This window comes from Zeus faber (assembly GCF_960531495.2).
Source record: "Zeus faber genome assembly, chromosome: 2".
NCBI lineage: Eukaryota > Metazoa > Chordata > Actinopteri > Zeiformes > Zeidae > Zeus > Zeus faber.
Window position 1 is genome coordinate 50505057 of NC_137189.1, and position 22500 is coordinate 50527556.

The 22500-nt window shown below is 47.5% G+C and overlaps 1 protein-coding gene across 1 annotated transcript in view; it reads left to right on the forward strand.

The window, feature by feature from the left end:
• The window catches only part of cdk19 (cyclin dependent kinase 19), an 86455-nt gene extending 70954 nt beyond the window's left edge, over positions 1–15501 (forward strand). The window contains exons 8-13 of the mRNA XM_080024019.1: positions 5235–5304; positions 5444–5516; positions 6233–6330; positions 7412–7490; positions 9386–9625; positions 15234–15501. Of these exons, the coding sequence (XP_079880145.1) occupies positions 5235–5304; positions 5444–5516; positions 6233–6330; positions 7412–7490; positions 9386–9625; positions 15234–15359 (686 nt within the window). The 3' untranslated portion in view covers positions 15360–15501. The remainder of the gene's footprint in view (positions 1–5234; positions 5305–5443; positions 5517–6232; positions 6331–7411; positions 7491–9385; positions 9626–15233) is intronic.
• The last annotated feature ends 6999 nt before the right edge of the window (positions 15502–22500 follow it).

The window sequence follows — 22500 nt, forward strand, 5'->3', positions numbered from 1 at the left end:
CTGGCCACTTATCTCCCCATTATTCATTAGAATGGTTACAGAGGTCAAGTCAACCTCCACCATGCCTCCGCACAGCTCTCATTTAGGTTTTGCTCAAACCCAAAAAAGACCCAAGCCTCACCTCCAGTTACAGACCCATAAGCCTTATTAATTGCGACCTTAAGATTATAAGTAAAACACTAACCAACAGAATTGAAAAAGTGATTTGATTTATAATTCACCCAGATCAAACAGGCTTTGTCAAAGGCATATTCAGTCCGATGCGCATATTTAATTTAAGGAACAACTTTAATCCCATTATTGCCTCTTTAGATGCCGAAAAAGCATTTGATAGAGTTAATTTGACATATCTCTGTTCAACCCTCAACAAATTTGGCTTTGGAGAGTCTGTCATTCAATGGATCAGAATCGTCTACAACTCTCCATCTGCTTCTGTCATCACCAATGGTTACACTTCTCAGCGTTTCACTCTACAACACGGCACAAGACAAGGATGTCTGCGCTCCCCCTTACTATTCGCCATCATTATTGAACCCCTCGCGGCGGCTATCCGTCAAAACAGTAATATCGTAGGCATACAAACAGGAAATTCTGTTCACAAAATCAGTTTGTATGCAGATGATATCATGTTGTACATACCGAACCCAATATCATCCCTACCGGAGGTGCTCAATCTTATATCTAAATTCTCAGCTATCTCACACTATTAAATGAATTGGATTAAAACCACAGTCTTACCACTCAGTGGGGGGGACTGTAATGCTGCAACCCAGAAACTTCCCTTAACCATCACAACGAGCAAAATTAGATACCTTGGTATTGATATCTCCCCCAATCTATCAGACTTGTTTACCCTGAACTTCACTCCATTCCTCAAATCCATTGAAGTAGACCTCATTTGATGGAACAACCTACCCATCTCGCTAATTGGTAGGAAAGCAGCAGTAATAATGAATATACTTACAAAAATAAACTATATATTTTCAATGACCCCAGTGCAACCAACAGTACATTGGTTTAATACTCTCAACTAGATAGTCAACAAATTTTATTGGAAATACAAGAAACCGAGAATTAAACTAGCAACACTACAGAAAAACAAAGACTGTGGAGGCCTAGCAGCCCCAAACTTTAGATACTACTATCTAGCGAACCATCTTCAATTTATAATTAAATGGTTACAACCAGAGCAACAATTGGCCCATGGATGACGAGACATTGAACAATCTGAATGTCAGGAGTTATCAATATCCGATCTCCCATTCCTTACTGAATCTATAAGGAAACATAATTGCTTTAAAAACCCATTTATCACAACAACTCTGTCAGCCTGGTGGAGATTCCTCAAACTCAGTGGTCACACTCTATCTTCAAACAAATTCACGCCAATCTGGCACAACCCAGATTTCTTGGTTAAAAACAGACCAATAATCTTTAGGTCTTGCCTGTCTTCGGGGGTGGGGGTGGGAGACGTGCTCCCGGGGAGTACCTGCAGCTGGCATCCGTGTGTGGGTTCCGGGCGTGGTTGTGGGTTCTGGGGCTCGGGTTGGTGGCGGGGGGTGTGGGTCGCTGGTTCGGGTCTCGGGCCCCGTGGTCGGCGGGCTGGCGCGCGGCAGGGCGGGGTGGCTGGCCCTGTGCTTCATTCTGCATGGGGGGGGTGGCTCGTTGTGCTGGTTAGGCGTTCTGTCTGGTCCTGTCAACCTGAGTCCTGAACCTGGCTGGCTGTGCTAGGCGTGGGGCTTACTATGTGGCCTCCTTTGTGGGGGGCGGTCTCCTGTCATCACACCAGGCTGCCGGGGTACTTCCCTCTGGCGCTCTCGGTGCACGGGGCACTCGTCGCTGGGGGGTCGGGCTGTGGGTGGGGGTGCCGTCTGCCCTGGTGGCTCTCCATAACCAAAAGCTGTGCTCTTGTCATTCTACAGGTTGTCCACATGACAGAGTTATTGCAGCAGTTCTTGATGATTTAAGAATTAATAAAGACTTGCATTGCAGGTTGAGAACTTGAACTTCACTTGCAGACTAACTCTGTCCTGAATGCAATGGCATACAAATACTGTGTGTTGTATGTCCAGCATGCTGACAGCACAGGTTAAAAAAAAAAGAAAAAAAAGGCTCTAGTCTCAGGTTGAAAGCATTACAAGCAGGAGCATAGGAAGCATAGGAAACTAACAAAAACAATATTGTGTACTTACAAAACTAACAAAGAAAATTAAATACACGTTTTTATGGTCAATTTGATTCAATTTGTCAACATATAGCCGTTACAATACAAGAAGCAGGGGGTGTGGTCAGGCCAGGTGTGTCCAGAGGAGTTAGTGTTTTCACAGCTCTTGTGTTTCTTCCCCTCTGAACATTCAAATTCTGTCAAGTATCAAATAAAACACAAACTACAAAGAATTTTGTTCGGTTTCTGTAAAAAAGCTTTTAAACATTTGTGTCAACAACACAGTATCTTTATCACTCAAATTATAAGGTGACTAAAAATGTCAACCATATTTTCAATTTCGGCAACCAAAAGCTGACGCCAGGTTGTCAGCCTGGCAACCACTTTGAAAAGTTAGTGTTGAGCCCTGCAAAATGTAGTCTCTTTAAAGTCATACCCCTTTTTCATACTTTCTATTATTTTGTCCACCTTGTAATTCAACATATTTTAAGATTCTCAGAAAGTCATGGCAGCGTTTGGATTCTCCAGCTGCTTGGGATCATGTGCAACCTCCTGCAGCCGGCGGCTTGCAGCTGAGCGGCTGATTCCCAGGAACCACAGGGACTTCCCAGACTGGTCCTCTGAGGAACCAGGCGGCTCCAGGCCCGCAGAGTTGGAACCATCTGGCTCGTGGGACTAGATTGAAAATGCTCAAATAGGACCGGGCTAGGATGGCTCTACAGGTGTTCTGTTCTGTTGCTCCGACTCTGATCTGTTTTTCTGAATTAGAAACTGGAAGAGATGGAAACATTGCTTTTAAATCCATTTTTTTTTTACATTTTTTTAAATCCTAGTTTTCCTTTAATCTTTATTTTTCCAGGTTGAACTCATTGACATTCAGAAAGACCTGTCGGAGAAAGCAGGAGAAAAATGGTACAAAAAAACTCTGACACTCCGCTGACCCCTCCGCGATGCTCCGACCTCAAATATCTGTTTGACCATCTGTTAAGTTAAAGGTTCAAAACAGACGTGTTGCCCTCAGGGAAAAGTTAGCACTCTAAAGAATTTAAACTAAAGGTGATGTGACCGCTCTCGGTCTCTCTGACGTTCCCTTCCTTTATTTGATTAAATTTTTTACCCTGTGCTGTCAGCATGCTGGACATTCAACACAGAGTATTTGTTTCATTGCATCTAAGACAGAGTTAGTCTGCAGGTGGAGTTGAACTTCTCAACCTGCAATGAAACGATTTATTCTTCTTTAATCATCAACAACTGCTGCAATAACTCTGTCCTGTAACGAGCTGTAGGTTGACAAGAGCACAGTTTTTGGTTATAGAGAACCACCACCAACCCCGTCTCTTTGGAGAACCATCTTACCATGTTTTGGTCTTTAAACAACTAATCATCATTATTACTTACTCCAAGAGGGAGAATCACCACGGGTGAAACAAATAAACATAGAACCAAACAACAACATGTACATGAAAAAACATAAACATAAAAACAAACATGTACATGGTAAAACATAAACATAGAACCAAACAACATGTACATGGAAAAACATAAACATACAAACAAACAACACGTACATGGAAAAACATAAACAGAGAAACAAACATGTGCACGGAAAAAAAAAACATAGAAACAAATGACAAAATTTACATGGAAAAACAAACATAGAAACAAACAACAACATGTACATGGAAAAACTTAAACATAGAAACAAACAACAACATGTACATGGAAAAACTTAAACATAGAAACAAACAACAACATGTACATGGAAAAACTTAAACATAGAAACAAACAACATGTACATGGAAAAACTTAAACATAGAAACAAACAACAACATGTACATGGAAAAACTTAAACATAGAAACAAACAACAACATGTACATGGAAAAACTTAAACATAGAAACAAACAACATGTACATGGAAAAACTTAAACATAGAAACAAACAACAACATGTACATGGAAAAACTTAAACATAGAAACAAACAACAACATGTACATGGAAAAACTTAAACATAGAAACAAACAACATGTATCGACAAAACAGAGTTAAGTCCAGGAAAACTGGAACAGTAATTGGTCACCTGGCCTCTTCCTGTCATAGTTAGGCAGTAAATGAGGGAGAAAAGGAGAAGGATGTAAACAAGATGGTGTTGCGGTGGTGTTTAAAGCAGGTGCTATTGATGTGTGTGTGTGTGTGTGTGTGGTGTGTGTGTGTGTGTGTGTGTGTGGGAATTGTTCCAATTGGTTCTGGTGTACTGCATAACATTGGTATTATTTCGTAGCCTCCAAGCAGCAGAAAAGGCCCCGAAGTCCCCCCCGAGCTGAGCAGCTGCATAGACACCCCACGACCCCAGAAAAGCCACAAGCATCCCGCCCTTCAGCCACAGAAGACTCCCCAGCCCCCAGAGAAGCTGAGAGCCCGCTGTGCAACACCTACGCACGCCCTCGAGTAGCATAAACCAGTCCCAGGTAGCGGGAGGAGACCCTGTGCCGCACACATACAACCCGCCCCCACGTGCACCCCGCCTGAACTGCCCCCCCCGTGGGCAAGCCGGTGGGTCCCCCATGCCCACCAACGCCCCGATCTCAGTCCGTCCCCCCCCATGCGCATTCGCCAGATATGTGGCCCCTCCACCAGTGGTGCGTGGCAGACAGCCACCTCCCATAACCTAACCCACACCCACGATGGCAAGCAGCCTCCAAGGGGCAGTGGAAAGCATCTAGTGGTGCCCCCCGCAGCCCTGCTGGGTCGCAGCATGCCAGAGGCCACCGTGCACCGGGTGCAAGCCCCCAGGACCCCGCCACCCCGGAAACCCCAGTGCTCAATGTGTGCTGTTGATGCTGTTGTGCTGTTGTACACTCACACCCCTCCTGCCGCGCAGACCCTGGTCTGGTGGTGTGGCAGCCGCGCTCTTAATTTGAAATCGATTTTAGGCATGAGAAGACACTTTTGGCAGTGTGCATGGTGCTGGCAGCTGGTGAGGCAGACGACGCCCACTCCACGCCGATAATCCCACAGCGCTAGATACGGCGTCTCACCTCCCTTCTTCTCTGCGTTTGTGTTTTTCCTCAGACAAAGACTGGGAGGACATCAGGAAAATGCCGGAATACCCGACGCTCCAGAAGGACTTCAGGAGAACCACGTGAGTTCAGGACAGAGGATTACCAAGCGCTCCAGAGAATTGGTCGAGTATTGACGGAGTACTGGTGGAGTATTGACGTAGTATTGGTGGAGTATTGACGTAGTATTGGTGGAGTATTGATCGTGTTATTTGCCTGCAGCTATGCGAACAGCAGCCTGATCAAGTACATGGAGAAGCACAAAGTGAAGCCGGACAGCAAAGTGTTCCTGCTGGTACGTGCCACCGGGAGTCTGAGTGGAAAGTGTTTCAGGTTTTAAAGTGGAAATCAGCAGCGATCATGTAAAACAGCCAAAAAACCTGACCAGTCGGACAAATCGAATCAGATAAAGAAAATCGGATAAAGAAAATCCACCAATCAGGCTTCAGGGATTTAATGTCGTAATGAGGAGCTTTCTTGAAGCATTGGAGTAGAAGAGATACTCTTTTTTTTTTTTTTAGTTTTTCAATGTTTTCAATAACTATCCACTTTCACAGTCTGTTGTTGTTCATGTATAAAATATGTGTCGAGCGACTGTTTTTAAAATAACACAATGCACAAAGATAGTGCTAAGTATTGCCATAAATACTTGGACATAAAAAATAAAAATTAGTAAATACATTTAAAAAACAAATAAATAAATAGATGATAGATAGATAAACATACAAAATAAATATACAAATAAATAAATATACAAACAAATAAATATACAAATACATGAATGAATAAATAAACATATGGATGATGGATAAATAAGTCAACAGATAAACAAAAAATAAATATACAAATAATAAATAGTTAAATAAAGTTAAATGAATAAACAAACAAATAAATAAATAAATAGATTGATAGATTAAATAAATAAACAGATAAATGAACAAATAAGTACATAAATAAGCATATCATCTTCTTGTTATCCTCTGCCCTATCCTCTCCCTCCCATGCCTTCAGCTCCAGAAGCTCCTGACGATGGACCCCACCAAGAGGATCACTTCTGAGCAGGCGCTGCAGGACGCCTATTTCCTGGAGGACCCGCTGCCCACCACAGAGTCAGTTTGGACACACGGCTTTTATTTCCCACAGATGGCGTCTCGGCAAACAAACCAGCTCATTTATTTGATAGGGAATACAAAACCGCTCCTGGGTTGATTTATTCACCGTGATGAATCCTCATTTCACACTTGTGTGTGTGTGTGCCTGTGTGTGTGTGTGTGCATGGGTGTGTGTGTGTGTGTGTGTGTGTGTGTGTGTGTGTGTGTGTGTGTGTGTGTGCCTGTGTGTGTGTGTGTGCCTGTGTGTGTGTGTGTGCCTGTGTGTGTGTGTGTGCATGGGTGTGTGTGTGTGTGTGTGTGTGTGCATGGGTGTGTGTGTGTGTGTGTGTGTGTGCATGGGTGTGTGTGTGTGTGTGTGCCTGTGTGCGCATGGGTGTGTGTGTGTGTGTGTGCATGGGTGTGTGTGTGTGTGTGTGTGTGTGTGTGTGTGCATGGGTGTGTGTGTGTGTGTGTGTGTGTGTGCATGGTGTGTGTGTGTGTGTGTGTGTGTGTGTGTGTGTGTGTGTGTGTGTGTGTGTGTGTGTGTGTGTGTGCCTGTGTGTGTGCCTGTGTGTGTGTGTGTGTGCATGGGTGTGTGTGTGTGTGTGTGTGCGCATCGGGGTGTGTGTGTGTGTGTGTGTGCATCGGTGTGTGTGTGTGTGTGTGTGTGTGTGGGTGTGTGTGTGTGTGTGTGTGTGTGCATCGGTGTGTGTGTGTGTGTGTGCATCGGTGTGTGTGTGTGTGTGTGCATCGGTGTGTGTGTGTGTGTGCATCGGTGTGTGTGTGTGTGTGTGTGCATGGGTGTGTGTGTGTGTGTGCATCGGTGTGTGTGTGTGTGTGTGTGCATGGGTTTTGTGTGTGTGTGTCCATTTACCACCCAGTTCTGGAAACTCACAAGAAAACATTTTATTTCTGTGTTTTAAAGACTGACAAATGCAACAGTTGTTGGTAGAGACATTTTGGATTGACTACATTGTGGTTTGTGGTTCTCTAAACGCTGTTTCATTACATTTTGATCCATATAATCACTATGGCGTATATAGGTGATATGACTTATATTCCAATAAATCCCCTCATGGGTGTTGGTGTGTGTTTGCAGTGTGTTCGCTGGATGCCAGATCCCGTACCCGAAACGAGAGTTCCTCAACGAAGACGAACCAGAAGAGAAAGCAGAGAAGGTAACAACCTCACCGGCGGCCATTTTATCCAAATAAAAACTCCTAAAAGTCTTACCCCCAGTCTGGTTGAGCCGGTTTGGACTCCCACGCCAGCAGAGGAGGCTCGGGTTTATTGAAATAGAGAAAAAGTGAAAGAGAGTGAGCGAGAAAGTCTCCCCGCTACGCACAGGGCTTTCCTTCTTTCATTCAATTCATCTGCAACCAAGCAAAGAAGCGTCCCGTGAAATGAACATCATGGTTGACAACACCCGGCTACAGTACCAGCCCTTCCCCACATACCTTGGCGTGAAGCTTGACAGAACACTGTCATTCAGACAACACCTGGATAAGGTCAAGGCAAAGACAACCTCCCGCACCGCGCTGATATGTCGTCCAGCCGGCACCAGATGGGGAGCCTCCACAAACACACTGCGCATTACCACCGAGGCCCTGGTGTTCTCCAGTGCTGAGTACTGTGCTCCGGTCTGGTGCCGTAGCCCCCACGTCAACAAGCTGGACACTGCCCTTAACACCGCCCTACAGACTTGCTCGAAAGGCACAGGCGAGTGAATCCCACCTCCTCCACAAAATCGCCACGGATACACCACAGCGCATGCGCCTCAAGTCCCGGCGCCCCTTTGCCATACACGCCCAAGAACTGTTGCGCACAACACCAGCCGACATCTCCAAGGCCTCATGGGTCAAGGCAAGATGGAGGGACCAGTGGAAGTCAGCAGAACCATCTAGGCTTCACCACTACATTGAAGATCCCACAGACGTTCCTGGCCAGCACCTGCCCCGAAAGCAGTGAACAACCCTCAACCGCCTGAGGAAAGGTGTTGGACGCTTCGGGGCAGCAATGCAGAAGTGGGGCATCGCGGGGAGTGCCCAGTGCGAGTGCGGAGACACACTACAAACTGTGGAACACATTCGAACTAGCTGCCCCAAACACCGACCCCCGAACGGTGAACATGGTCTAATTGACCTTGATGCTAGGACTCTGGACTGGCTCGCCTCAACATAGCTGAAGGTCTAAGGACATAGGCCAGAAGAAGATCTACAACCTCTACAATAAATTCACTGTTTTTATCCGGTGTTTTTAATCACCATCAGAGCGGAGATTTGAGCGGGTGCCGTCCGGGGCCCCTGGGGGGGCTGCTTGCTGGTGTGGGTTGGGGTGTGGGGGGCGGCTGTCGGCTTTTTGCTCCTGCTGCATGGCTTCAGGAGCTTAAAGATACGAGAGATTTAGGGGAAAATCCCATCCCGTCCCATCACACACACATACACACACCACCACACCTGCTTTAAACACACACCAGCTCCCTCCTGGTTGCATTCCTCTCCTTTTCTCCCTCATTTTCTGCCATAACTCTGACAGGAAGAGGCCAAGTGACCAGTAGTAGTTCCAGTTTTCCTGGAGCTCATTCACTGTTTTTCAATACATGTTGTCGTCCAATGTTTATGTTTTAGTGTAAATGTTGTTTGTTTCTATGTTTATTTGTCTCACCCGTGGTGATTCTCCCTCTTGCAGTAATTATCAGTTGTTTATAGACCCAAACATGCTAAATAGTTCTTCAGAGATGGGGTTGGTGGTGGTTGTGTGTAATAATAAGCTGTGCTCTGCTCGTCACAGGACAGGGTTATTGCAGCAGTTGCTGATGATTATAGAATGAATAAAGAGTTTCATTGCAGGTAGAGAAGTTCAACTGCAGTTGCAACTAACTCTGTCCTAGATGCAATGGAACAAATACTCTGTTGTATGTGCAGCACGCTGACAGCACAGGTTAAATAAATAAATAATAAAATAAAATTAACCTTGTTTTTGGGGAAATTAACATTGTTTCGAGGCGAGAAGTTGGAGAGCATCTTCTGCTATTTCCCCCCAAAAGCCACTAACCGCCCCCCCCTCACTCCAGAACCAGACCCAGCAGCACCAGCAGGGGCCCGGTCAGACCCAGGCCCCTCCCCAGCAGCAGACCCAGGCCCAGCAGGCCCCGTCCCAGCAGAACTCGGCCCAGACCAACGGCACCTCAGGGGTGGTGGGGGGCGGCGGTGGGGGCCTCCAGCACCAGGACCAGGGGCCCCCCAACAAGAAACCTCGCATCGGGCCCTCGGGGGCCTCCTCAGGCACCGGGGTGCTGCAGTCGGAGTACCAGGTGGGTCTTCACAGAACTTAAGTTGATGATTAGTTGATGTGTAAATAAGAGTCAGAGAGTCAGTCTCCTGCTTGTTTTGGTCGTTTGATATTTCCTGGGGGTGAGTGATGTTGAGGTGCAGCCTGTTGCATGAGCAGTGACCAGACCGACGTCTGGTTGGAAGTTATAAAAAATGCAAATGTAAGAATAAACTACTTCAATGGACAGACAGCAGGGAGTCTGGTTGACTGACTGTTTAACTGACTAGTTGACTGTCTGGCTGTTAAACTGACTAGTTGGCTGCCTGGCTGTTTAACTGACTAGTTGACTGACTGGCTGTAAAATGGACTAGTTGACTGACTGGCTGTTTAAGAGGACTAGTTGACTGACTGGCTGTTTTACTGAGTATTTGACTGACTGGGTGTTTTACCAGTCAGAATCACTGACGAATGACCAATGAGGACCACAGGAGGCTCCCTCAGGAACACCATAAATACATCTATTAGTACTACTATACTACTACTACTACTACTACTACGACTACTGTTAGTTATGGGTTAGGGGTTAGTTTCACTGTGTTTACAAAGGGGAGTGTGTCTTTGACCAGAATGTCCAGTTATTCCACAGATTTGGCAATGAGAATGGGAAATAACGCCAAGCATCACCGGTGGAATGTCCTCTAGTACCGCAGGGTATTTGCCACCGGGTTGACTGTTTAGGTGTGTTGTTTAAATATTCTCATATTTTTGTTATTATTTATAATGGTTATTATTCAAATAAAAGTAACTAATTGAGAAAGGGTTTTTCTTTACAAATCAAGACTCGAAAGTCTAACAGTGGCATAGCCGTCAGTGTTGAAATCGAAAAATCGAATCGTGACCTTAAAATCAAAAATCGAATTGTGGATTGTGTGAATTGTGACACTCCTTCTGCTTGTACTTTTACAGCTGATAACAGTATACTTTATTTATGTGGCATGTTTCAAACCAAGACGCCTTCAGAGAGAGAAAGAAATATGTGAAATAAACATTATTGGAAAAAAAACAACTTGAAAGAACAATTTAGAGAAAGCGAGTCTGAAATCATCACATACTGTAGATTGTTATTCAAAAATAAATAAGTAATTGATAAAGAGTAAAGTGGAACCCTGCTATATACATGCATACAATACATTTGTTTGTCTATTTAATCTTTATTTTTCCAGGGTCGGTGGACGGGGCACAACGTAGACAAAACTCAGATAAAAGTCCAAACTTAGTCTCAACTTTCCTGAGACGTGACTCGCGCTGCATTCGAACGAAGGTCGTAGAAATTTCTGGATCAGGACCAAATTTAAAGCTGCGTATATATTCTATCGCTGCTGATTGTGAAGGATTGTTATGAAAAGAATGTCCTCCAGGTTTAAAACAAATGAATGTCGCCTCCTGACGCCCACATTACTTCAATCAGATACAAGGTTTAGAAAGGAGGTTCTTTCGCACCGTGCAGAATGTTTTCAGCTTCTTTATAGCATTCAATCGTATTTAAATCAGCTTTAAAGTCAGAAGAATCAGTTGAAGAGCATGTCAAATGGAAAGGAAAGGGTAAAAAATGTGATTTAAATCGTCCCCAATGAGTAATTTGCACGTAACACAGATGTACAGTATTAAGACAAGGATATAAAGGAGAACCTTTTTCTGGAGCCCTAAGTGATGGCCCTTCTTAGGGCCTGCTCCAGGAAAATAAAATGCAGCATGTAGAATAAATCGTTTTGGCCCGTTTAAAAATAACCATTCCGCTGCAGTTATAGTTCTGTTACAAATCAACTAACAAGAAGTTTGATTAAAGTTCCTCCTGAAAAGCCCTCGAATCAGAAGAAAGAGCCGATGTCTGGAGGCATCTGACAGTTAAAGATCAGCAGACCTTCAGTCACTGGATTATGTCACAAGGAAACTGGAACACTGGGCTGCTTTTCAGAGAAGTACCAGATATTTATATATTTAGGATGAGCATCTTGTTTTTGTTAAAGATGTCACTGGCCTCCAGTAGGTCCTCATGTTGCACAAAAAGGTTCCACAAGGTCCCCAGCAAGATGATTACTCGTTAAAATTCTCCATTATTTCATTTCCAAAATGTAAGCACCGTTGGAGTCTAGTCACGACTGTTTGAATCCTAGTTTCACTGTTCTCTCCCTGAGTAGAGACACTGAATCAGATCTAACAATGAAAATCTGGGCAGATCGGATCCAAGAGACTAAATCTGATCAAATGGGGTCTCTGGCCTGATGAGGACATGGACAGCATATGAATAACATGAGTTACTGTAGCTTTGTAACTACAGTTCTATGTCAGGAAGCTACCGACCGGGAACGTGCATGCAGACCCCGCTACCCTGGCGATCCATCGTGCCCAATAAAGGCCAGGAGCAACTAACACCACACACGCTGTATGCACAGAGAGATAAAAAATTCCCAAAGTCCATTCGGTCGCAATGCCAAGCACAGATTGTGAAAGTGTTCCTGCGGAAACATCGGGCAGGTAAAACCAGACAAAAAGAGACGTGACGACCAAGATGCCGCTGTACAAATGTCCTGAACCCCGACACCCCCTAAAAGGGCAGTAGAGGCTGAGACACTTCGAGAAGAGTGGCGCGGAGAATCCTTCTCCCCCAACTCTTAAGCTGACTCCTTAGCCATCGCGTTACAATCGCATAACCAGTAAGAAGGGCGCTGTGCAGAGAGCGGCCGGGCAAGCACGGCAGCTCTCTGCACACAAACAGTACTTGTGCCAACTTTGTGTCAATTCTGACACCTCTTGAATTGTGACAACCAAATTGAAGCTGTACGGTCCATGTAGTAAGCCAGTGCGCACACGGGACACAAACAGTGAAAACACCTCCCGCACATCCTGGTTAGAAGGAGGAAGAAGAGGGAGAGGAAGAAAAATTAATCTCGGGTAACCTCGACACCCTCGATCTGTATGAGCTCGTCACAACCTTATGTGTAAATGTCAGGTTCGGACGTAACACCCACTGCCGAGATCACCATTAATGGCTAAGCAGGCAGGTTGTACAGACAGAGCGCACAGATCCCCGACATGCTTTGCAGAGGTCAGAGCGATAAGAAGCGTCGTCTCAAAGGACAGCAGCTTCTGCAGAATCTAAGACATACAGTAGGTTCCATAAGCGCGTCCAAAACTGGTTCCAAATCCCACTGCCCCGTCACGATCAGTGGCTGGTGCTCCATGTACCAAAGTGACCCGGGACGATGTGGGGTCTACCAGTATCGCTGACAGCCCCTCCAAACGCACCCATTCCATCAGTCTGGGCAACAGACCTGACGGTGGGAATGCATAAAGGAGGCCCTTTGGCCTCCTTTATGCATTTATGCATTGGTGGTGTGTGAACGTGTCTACCCCCAGGGGAGGGTCGTCCCTCGTGTGGAGGGAGAACAACAGTGGACACTGAGCCCTCTCCCTTGACGCAAACAAGTCCACCTGTGCCATCCCCAGTAGTTTCCGCAACTGGAGCACTATATCTGGGTGGAGGCGTAGGGTAGCTTGGGATGTGGCTCGCCGACTGAGAGCAAAGCCACAGCGGCGCCCATTTACACAGCCTCCCGGCTGCATAATGGAGTGCCGGTGATCTCACACTCCCTCGGCGGTTGATGTAGGTTACCATAGCCCAGTTGTCAAAGTGCTTTGGGACAAGGCTCCAGCTACAGGAGGTTGATGTGCTGTTGATCTACCGTCTGATCGCGACAGGTCCAGCCCCATCCCGTCAGGGAGGCATCGGGGAAAACCTGTGCGTAAAAGCAGACTCGGCACAGGCGTACGCCTTGTGTGAGGGTCCGGGGATCTCCGATAGGCTAGATCCCTGTCGAAGGACAGTGGCACAACAAACACCCACAGTCAGTGATGCACTAGGTTTAGCCTGCGCCCTCCAAACCATCGCTGGATACTTTGCATGTGTAGAAGGCTGAACAGCACCACCGTGTTGGGCTGCTGCCAGCAGCCCAAGCAGCTTCATGACGGTCAATGCCGTTACTGAGTGGCCCACCCGGACACATTCAAGGATGGATATAATGTCCACTCGCCATGGTTCGGACAACCAGGCCTTCATCTGAATGGTGTCTAACTGAAGAACCATATAGATCACCTGCTGACTAGGTATGGGAGTGCCCACAGTTTATCGCGAACCGCAAGTCTGTGAGGTGTGTCAGAAATCTCCCTCGTGGATCACCCGAAGCAGCGCCTTCACAGTGAGCATGGAAGAGTCGCAATGTGGCGATTCAGTGTGCGTAGATCCAGGATTGGGCGTACACCGCTTGTGCGCTTTGGAACCAGGAAGTAGTTTGAATAGAACCCTCTGTTCCGAAGCTCCTTGGGCACCACTGTCACGGCTCCCTTGCTAAAAAGAACTGCTATCTCTGCGTTCAGAGCTGCATCCTTCTCCGGTGACGTCTTCATTGTCCACACCACACCCTGGAAAGGTGGTGGGGTTCGATGGAATTGGGGCCGCATGTCCTGCACAGCCATAGGAGTCCTGCTTGGGCAGAGGTACCGTGCGAGAGTATCCTCCAGTTCTATCACCTCCTCCCGCGAGTGAAGTGAAGGATAATATATATTTTTTCCTTTCATTAAGGAAGGGCACCATGCTCCCGCTTTACAGGGAGTAACGTGAAGCCACTCGTCTTGATGGGGGGACACCCAGGGGGACACCCAGGACCCCCAGTAGTGGCGTCGAGGGAGGGCGTAGCAGGGACCATCTGTTCTGTTGTCTACTCCTGACGCGTGTATGCCCCACCCACCATCAGGTCCACATCTGCAGCCAATGTTGGTAGGGGCATGGGAATCTCCAGGCTTCCCGCAGCGGAGGAGGGACCAAAGAAGTCTGCCCGGAGGGACCGAACCATTAGCTCCCTGCTGGAGGAGTGTGCCGGAAGGTGCTGGAGGAGCAAGAAGGCTTGGTCCTCGTCAAACAGCTTGACACTTGGTGGACAGGTGGAGAGGGAGGCTGAGAGAAGATGACCGCCCCTGGTCCACGATGACGGGTTCTGTCAGTGGTGTTGGAAGATGATGGCTCCGTCTTCTCTACGGTGGCCTTGCCCGTCGTCATGGGGTCCATGAAGAAGCAGAGATGAAGCGGCAGGCCTCGCACGCTGGTGGCTCCACGAGGCCGGCGTCGAGGTTGTCAACTCCCAGACAGAATAAGCATGTTGTGGGCATCGCCTGCTACCGTCAGCCCCGTGCATATACAGGTGGTGTAGTGTACTCGACCACGGTGAACTTGAACTTGAACTTGTAGAAAGGTTAGTGTTCGTATGTAAGTCACTGCTGAATTGGAAAAGACGACGAAGGGGGGCACTCTGGGGTTTAGATGGGTTAAGCTGCTCCATCCTGATCGGCTAAAGCGAGTGCACATGATGAATTTCAGTAATTCCGCTTCTTGGGGTTGGATGAATACTAATTGGAGTGTGGCTCCTAAGAGGCGGAGCCTCCTGACATAGAACATCTATTTCCCATTCGATTTCACCCACCATGCAGTACCACCGGTGGCCACGTGTAGCGCTATCGTTACAAATTTAAAGCTTTAGCCGTAACATTGTAGCGTCAAAGTCTCACCTCTTCCTCTTCCTCCTCTTTCCCCGCAGCACTCCGGCTCCCGCCTTGGTTACCAAAGCAATGTCCAAGGATCCAGCCAACCCCAGAGCACCATGGGATACTCGTCATCGACCCAGCAGAGCTCCCAGTACTCCCACCAAACCCACCGCTACTGACATTCCGACCAGCGGGGGGCCGCACCTCCCCCCTCTTCATCATCATCATCATCATCATCATCATCAGCATCATCATCATCATCATCATTATCATCATCATCTTTTCAAGGACCCTCCCTTCCCCCTTCAGTGGTACCGTGTAGCTGGGCGATGTCCACGGAATCAAATATCACAACGGTTTTGATCCAAATCCATAACGATATTGATAATGGGACGATATTTGGACTAAAGGCATATTGTGTCAACAAATGAACAGTTTATTATTTATAAGATATTGTGACGTTAGCAGACTCCACGTGAGGAAATTTGGATAAACGTTTGGTAATGTAGATAACTAGAAGCCATTAATAATGTGGATGCAGCCTTTAGAGGCACATCCTGGTTTTAACCAAACCCATTGCCTTGGAGTCATTGGACCAACTCGAAGAAATTGCTAAAAAATTTTCAACTAGATTTTTTTAACTTAAAATATGGATCTTAATTTCGCAATTTCGGGTTGAGAATGCCTAAAAATATATATATATTTATTGTATATATTATAATGACCAATTTACCAAACTTTTTAAGTGAATCCAAAGACTGTGCAGAATATTTAATCAGCCTCTGTGATCGATCCGATGACAGAAAGTCACAGATAAATAAATATGAAGATAAATATTTTTTATTCATCATCCGCTGGCGGCCGCACTGTGGGCTTACGTGAGCCACGAGTGGCCCTCGAGCCACAGGTTGGCCACCACGGATTTCATTGCGTTCATATTTTATTTTACTCAAAATTTTGGATTTGTTGAAACGTTGTCTTTAAATCCAGGAAAAAAATATATTTAGGCAGTTTTTTGATATTTATTTATCAAAATCTGAGGCGACATCGAAGTCTCTTATCGGGATAATGTTATTATATGGAGGCATCGTCCAGCTCTGCTCCACCTCTTTCTCTCCATCCCTCCACCCATCTCTCCGTCAAGGGCACTGCAATATGAAGGTCAACTCAAACACAGGAACCAAAAAGACGTGAAACGACAACGACCTTCCTCTGCTTGGAGCCGCAAAAACTTCTCTGGAGCGACTTACGATGTGTGGACGATACCACACACACACACACACACACACAGACTTTAAGAACCATGGCACTTAGGAATATGTTCTTCATGAAGAAGACCAGTTGCAGCTGTTTATATACATGTATATAATATGATGGTATGGCACCTTTTCTATTGGTTTCTTTTGGCTCTTCTCTCTGATTGCTGATGTCGTTGTAAATGTGGATACGAGTGGAGGCCGCGCGGTGGAACAGCCCTTTACTGTCGCCAGGCGCAGCAGGGAAATGACAAATGGCACCGCGGTGGCGTTCCCAGGCACCGCGGTGGCGTTCCCAGGCACCGCGGTGGCGTACCCAGGATGCCAACGCTCCAACGTTGGGGCGCTTTTATTTTGACGTGGGGAATGGGGGGCCCTCCCCCAGCAGACTGATCTCTGGTTTCCTCGCCGTGTTGTCTATTGTTTTGTTGTTATTTTTGTTTTTATTTGCTCTGTTTCTTTGCTTCTCTTTTCTCTTTTATTGGTTTTACGTGTTTTCCCCAAACTGCACCGATGTGCAACCGGCTGCAACCAGTGGGAGGCTTCACTACACCTCTCCTCTCCTCCTCTCCTCTCCTTGTTTCCTCTCCTCCCCTTCCCTTCCCTCTATTCTCCTTCTCCTCCTCTTCCCATCTCCCCTCCTCACCATCCTTTCCTCTTTTGAACTCTCATGGCTGTTTCTCTCCTCTCCCCTTCTCTCTTCTTTTTTTTTTTCCTTCTGTCTCGACTGCTTTATGCTCCGTATGGAGTCGCGTGGATTTTGTTTTTGTTTTTGTCAAATTACTTACTACGTCATCAGTCCCCCCCGTTTCCTTCCCCACCCAGCCCCACCCAGCCCCCTCCCCACCCAGCCCCACCCAGCCCCCTCCCCATCCGACCCCCTCCCCGCCCGTCACCCACCATCCAACGCACCCAGTGACTCCAGTGTAAGTGTAGGGGGCGTGTCCCCCGTCACACAGGGGGGAGGAGCCGGGCGGAGCGGAGCCCCTTCCTGGCTCCAGCCCTCACCCAGTTCTGTCCACAGCAGAGGGTTTAGGAAACACTGACCCCTAGTGGCCCCAAAACACACCGCATCCCGGCCTCATGGAGTTCTCAAGGTTCGGGATCCGAGGTTGAAAATCCAGGTTCAGAAAGTCCAAACTCCACTCCGGGGTTTCGGAGCCAGAGGTCAGGATCGCGGCGCGGAGGGAGGGGAAACCCGGGGAGTGGACTTTGACCTCCCAGATCCGCAGCTTTTCACCTCGGGCTCCGGGCGTGGAACGCGCTGGGGGCCCCGCAGCCTTCACCAGGAGACGGGTCATTTTCTACCGCTCTCAGCGACAGGTCACCGGGAGACTTCCCGAGAGGTGGCGGCCATGTTGGGCTCCTTCAGCCGCTGGGGGCGACGGCGTGCTCCAGGTTCCACAGCGGGAAGGAAGCAAAGTGAAGCCTTTTTGTTCCGTGCATTGATGCCAATCGCATTTGTTGACATGTGTTTGTATCTTGTTTTGTTTCTTTTGTGCGGTTTGGATTTCCTCCAGATGTTGCGATGCGGAGGTCGACGCCTCCTGCTGCAGAATCGGGACGAGGGCGGCGGTAACTCGCATTTAAATTACATTAATTTGTTTTAAGGGTCCGTTTTCTACTTTCAACTCCGGCGCTTTTCTTTTTGTTGTGTTTTTTTTATTCGTTTTTTTTTAAGAGTGAATGGTGAATTTTACTGGGTTAGTAAAACATTGTCGGGTGGTTTTGGTACTTGGACAGATTTTCTGTTCAAAAGGTCAAATTGTCGCTCCCGCGCCGCACGTCCCCTCGACACGAAGAGCTGGAATCCAAAATGAAACCCGGCGCGGGAATAACACGCGTTAAGATGTTTATCTATAAACTGATTGATTGGTCGTATATAGATCGTTTCCAAGAAGCGGCGAGTCACAGATGTTTACAGTACACGCAGGATTTTTAATATATCAGACACGTGACGCAGTTTGATGTCGGGAACGGAAGGTTTTGGAAATCAGCTCTTCTCGCCGCTCTGTCGCCTTCCTGCTCTGTGGAAGGGTCGGGTCGGAGCGAGGCGTCTCCTCTCTGAGGCGGGGGACAGCGAGGGCCTTTATTTATTCCTCAGTGTGTATTTAAAGTGTGGTCGGGCCGCGGCGGGGTCCCAAAACACGCGGCACCTTCTCTACTACGGAACCGAGAGCAGCCGGGGGGTCCTTGGCATCCTTCAGGCCCGTTACCAGGTCGTGATGTCGAGGAAACGCAAGAGACAGGGTGGTGTTTGTCTGTTTTAGGTTGTTGTTTTTTTTACGAGGATAATGTGGAAAGCTCTGGGGTTCTCAGGAAGTCAAGTCCCAGAGACTCTTGTGCCAAAAAAAGATGAAAAACCTTCATTGAAACGGTTCATTCATAGTAGAATTATTGGAATAACCTGCATCAGAGCCCTGAGGACGGACGTTCCTCCTGCTTATGATCGGAGCGGCGGGCGGTGGAGGAGCCGTCGTCACCGAGGCTCTGCGGGCCTTGTCTGAGGCTCATTCTCCTTAACATGTCAATTCAACACATTTCACAAGTGACCTGCAGCTTCTACTGAGTTCAGGCTGAAACGACGAAGCTTCAAATCGTAGTGTACGTTGAGAAAGCACAACGTCTCCGGAATGAAGTTGAAATTCGGAGGAAGGGCAATTGTCATTTTGAGATAAAAGATTAAAATCATCTCAGACTCTTGACTTTCTCCCCTAAAAATTTCAACTTGCTATAATATAATATTATTAATATTATAATAATATTATACTCTTCTGTACGAGGTATTTACATCGTGACCTGGAGCCTAAAAAAATGTATTCCCTCCATGGCCGCTCTGGGCTTCCGTACCCAACACAAGCGAGGTGTCAAAGTATTATTATAATTATTATTATTGTTATTATTATTATTTCTAGGGGTCCGGCCTGCAGCTATATGATTATGATTATTATTATTATTGTTGTTATACACAGTGTGTGTTATACAGTGAGAACGGCTCATATCAGCATTGATTCCTATGCAAAAAACAAAGGTGAAAACGACAAAACTCTTGTGTCCTGGTGTAAAATATCTCTGCTTTCCACAGCGTTTGAAAAATGTAAAGAAATGCATATATATGGACAGTATACAATCCTATTTATTTCGTTACATATATGAAAAATACCATTTTCGCTGTTGTTTTAAAATGTAAATGTTTTCTTTTCTTTGACTTTCTTCTGCCTTAATGTCGTGGCTTCCATCGAGGACGTTTTCTCAGATCTCACATCGTCGCCGGATCCCTGTGAATCCTTCCGGTGGATTTGGAAATGAATGTGAACACGAACATACGTCGCAATGTTGTCCCCAAAACCAACATGACGTCATATCTGGAGACGCACGTGTGCGGCCTCAGTCAGCGGGGGGGTGTGACGTCACATATCCGGGGAGCTTTCCCCGCCCGGGCCGCGCCCCCTCGCCCAGCGCCCGGTCGGGAGTTCAGAGTTCGGTCGTTGGTTCCTCGAACCGGGACGCGGCTTTTCCCGCAGACGCCAGGGAAGCAGCCGAGGAAACGAGCTCCATCGTCCCGGTCCACGACGGACGACGCGAGCCCCGGTGGAGACGCCAATGACCCCGCGCTGAGCCCGTGCAGCGGGAGCGTCACGGTGGACGGGTGTCGAGGTGCCTTCTGGTTGGGGAAACGTCATGGGCCTTTGTTTCCATGCCAACTGCCGTTGTAGTTCGTTTTATCCTTTTTATTGTTATAGACTTTGCGTCTTTCTGCGTTTCCGTGGCTCCTTCCTCATTTCGACGTCTTTTTATTTATCGGAGCTGGGACGCGGCAGCGAAGCCGCGGTGGAGCTGGAACTGCTTTCGGTTCAAAGTTGTGCCACAGGATTATCTTCCATTCGCGTGTTTCCTTTTTGAAACGCTGTACATACAACACTCCGACGTTTCTCATTGGAACATTGACACCATAACTGTCTTTTAATGCACTGTTGTCGCTCAAATATTTAGTGGTAAATAAAAAGAAGTATTTAATGTTTTCCGAGGTCCCGTCCAGACACGAAAATGAAACGCGGCTGTGCGGCTGGAGGTCTGTGGTTCTCAAACTGGGGTCCCAGGACCCCTGGGAGCCCGTGGTCCACGTCCAATGAGGTCTGCGGGAAAGTTCTCGAAATGAATTTGGGATTGTTTGCTTTTGTTTTTTGAGACTAAAAGTTAAAACTAAATACAACCTTGTGCTGGTTTTCAAAATATGTTCCTTCACCCTCTGCGGGCGCTCACAGCAACTGAGCTGCAGCTCTGCAGGAATCTGCAGGTCCTTGAAACAAGGAATCTGCAGGTCTTTGAAATCTGGAATCTGCAGGTCCTTGAAATCTGGAATCTGCAGGTCCTTGAAATCTGGAATCTGCAGGTCGATTAGAGGTTACAGATTGATTTGCATCCAGTTCCATTCAAATTTGCTTTATTGGCAATTTGGCTGAGACGCCCCATGAGATGAGATGCAGTTGCTGCTTTTGGCCACAGGGTGTCGCTGCAGGGCAGAGAAAGAGGCTGGGGGCAGTAACAAGGGGCTGAAGAAAGAAACAGAAGAAGAAGAAACAGAAGAAGAAGAAGAAACAGAAGAAAAAGAAGAAACAGAAGAAACAGAAGAAGAAGAAACAGAAGAAAAAGAAGAAACAGAAGAAACAGAAGAAAAAGAAGAAACAGAAGAAGAAGAAACAGAAGAAAAAGAAGAAACAGAAGAAACAGAAGAAGAAGAAGAAACAGAAGAAAAAGAAGAAACAGAAGAAACAGAAGAAAAAGAAGAAACAGAAGAAACAGAAGAAGAAGAAGAAACAGTCTTTATTTATCACGCAACACACACACACATGCTTGATGGTGCTGGTGAAATGGCTCCTCTGCTTTTGACCCATCCTGGCTTGTCCTTCCTCCGGGGCCACAGCAGGAGCAGTGGGCAGCGTACGTGGACGCGCCCGGGGACCAGGTGATAAGTGTCCATCGCTGGTCAGACCATGATGGTGCATGTTTTTGGTGGAGGTCCTTACTGACGTGAGGTGGAGGAAACCCCATGTGAGCACGGGGAGAACATGCAAACTCCACACAGAAAGGCTCCTGTTTGGGAGATAACCCACCAGAGCACGGTGCCAACAGCGCCCCAGGCGGGAATCAAACCCAGGACCTTCTTGCTGTGAGGCAGCAGTGCAATGCACTGCGCCACCGTGCCACCAACTGGGGACAGTAACAAGGGGCTGGGGGCTGGGGCAGTAACAAGGGGCTGGGGCAGTAACAAGGGGCTGGGGGCAGTAACAAGGGGCTGGGGGCAGTAACAAGGGGCTGGGGCAGTAACAAGGGGCTGGGGGCAGTAACAAGGGGCTGGGGCAGTAACAAGGGGCTGGGGCAGTAACAAGGGGCTGGGGCAGTAACAAGGGGCTGGGGGCAGTAACAAGGGGCTGGGGCAGTAACAAGGGGCTGGGGCAGTAACAAGGGGCTGGGGCAGTAAGAGGCAGAATGAAGAGGGTCAGACAGACCAGGACCAACTGGTGTCGGGTTCCACCTCCAACGTGAGGCTGATGTGAAATGATTTTAACTTTCAACAAAAGGACACAAGGTCGTCAGAGGTCGTCAGAGGTCGTCAGAGGTCAGATCTCCCTCCGTCCACGCCCCATCTGGTAAAACACCACCTCTACCCCCTCGCTTCGCCTTTTCTCCATCACAAACATTCGGTGCAACACTCGGGATCGGTTTCCGCCCGGTAACCTGAGGACGGGTGAGGCGGCCTCCGCCCGCGGAGCTTGTTGGCAAACGGATCACTGAGAGGGTGATGGAGCTGGGGCCGAGCAGGAGGCGTGGGCGGAGGAGTTTCAGCTTCATGTCAGGGCGCTCCATCAGCACTGATAACGCTCTGCTGTCCAGTGTGTGTGTGAGCATCCCACATACACACACACATACATACACACATACACACACTGACACTCACACACACTCACACACACACACACACACACACATACACACACACACACACACTGACTGACACACACACTCCCACACACACACACACACTGACACACACACACACACA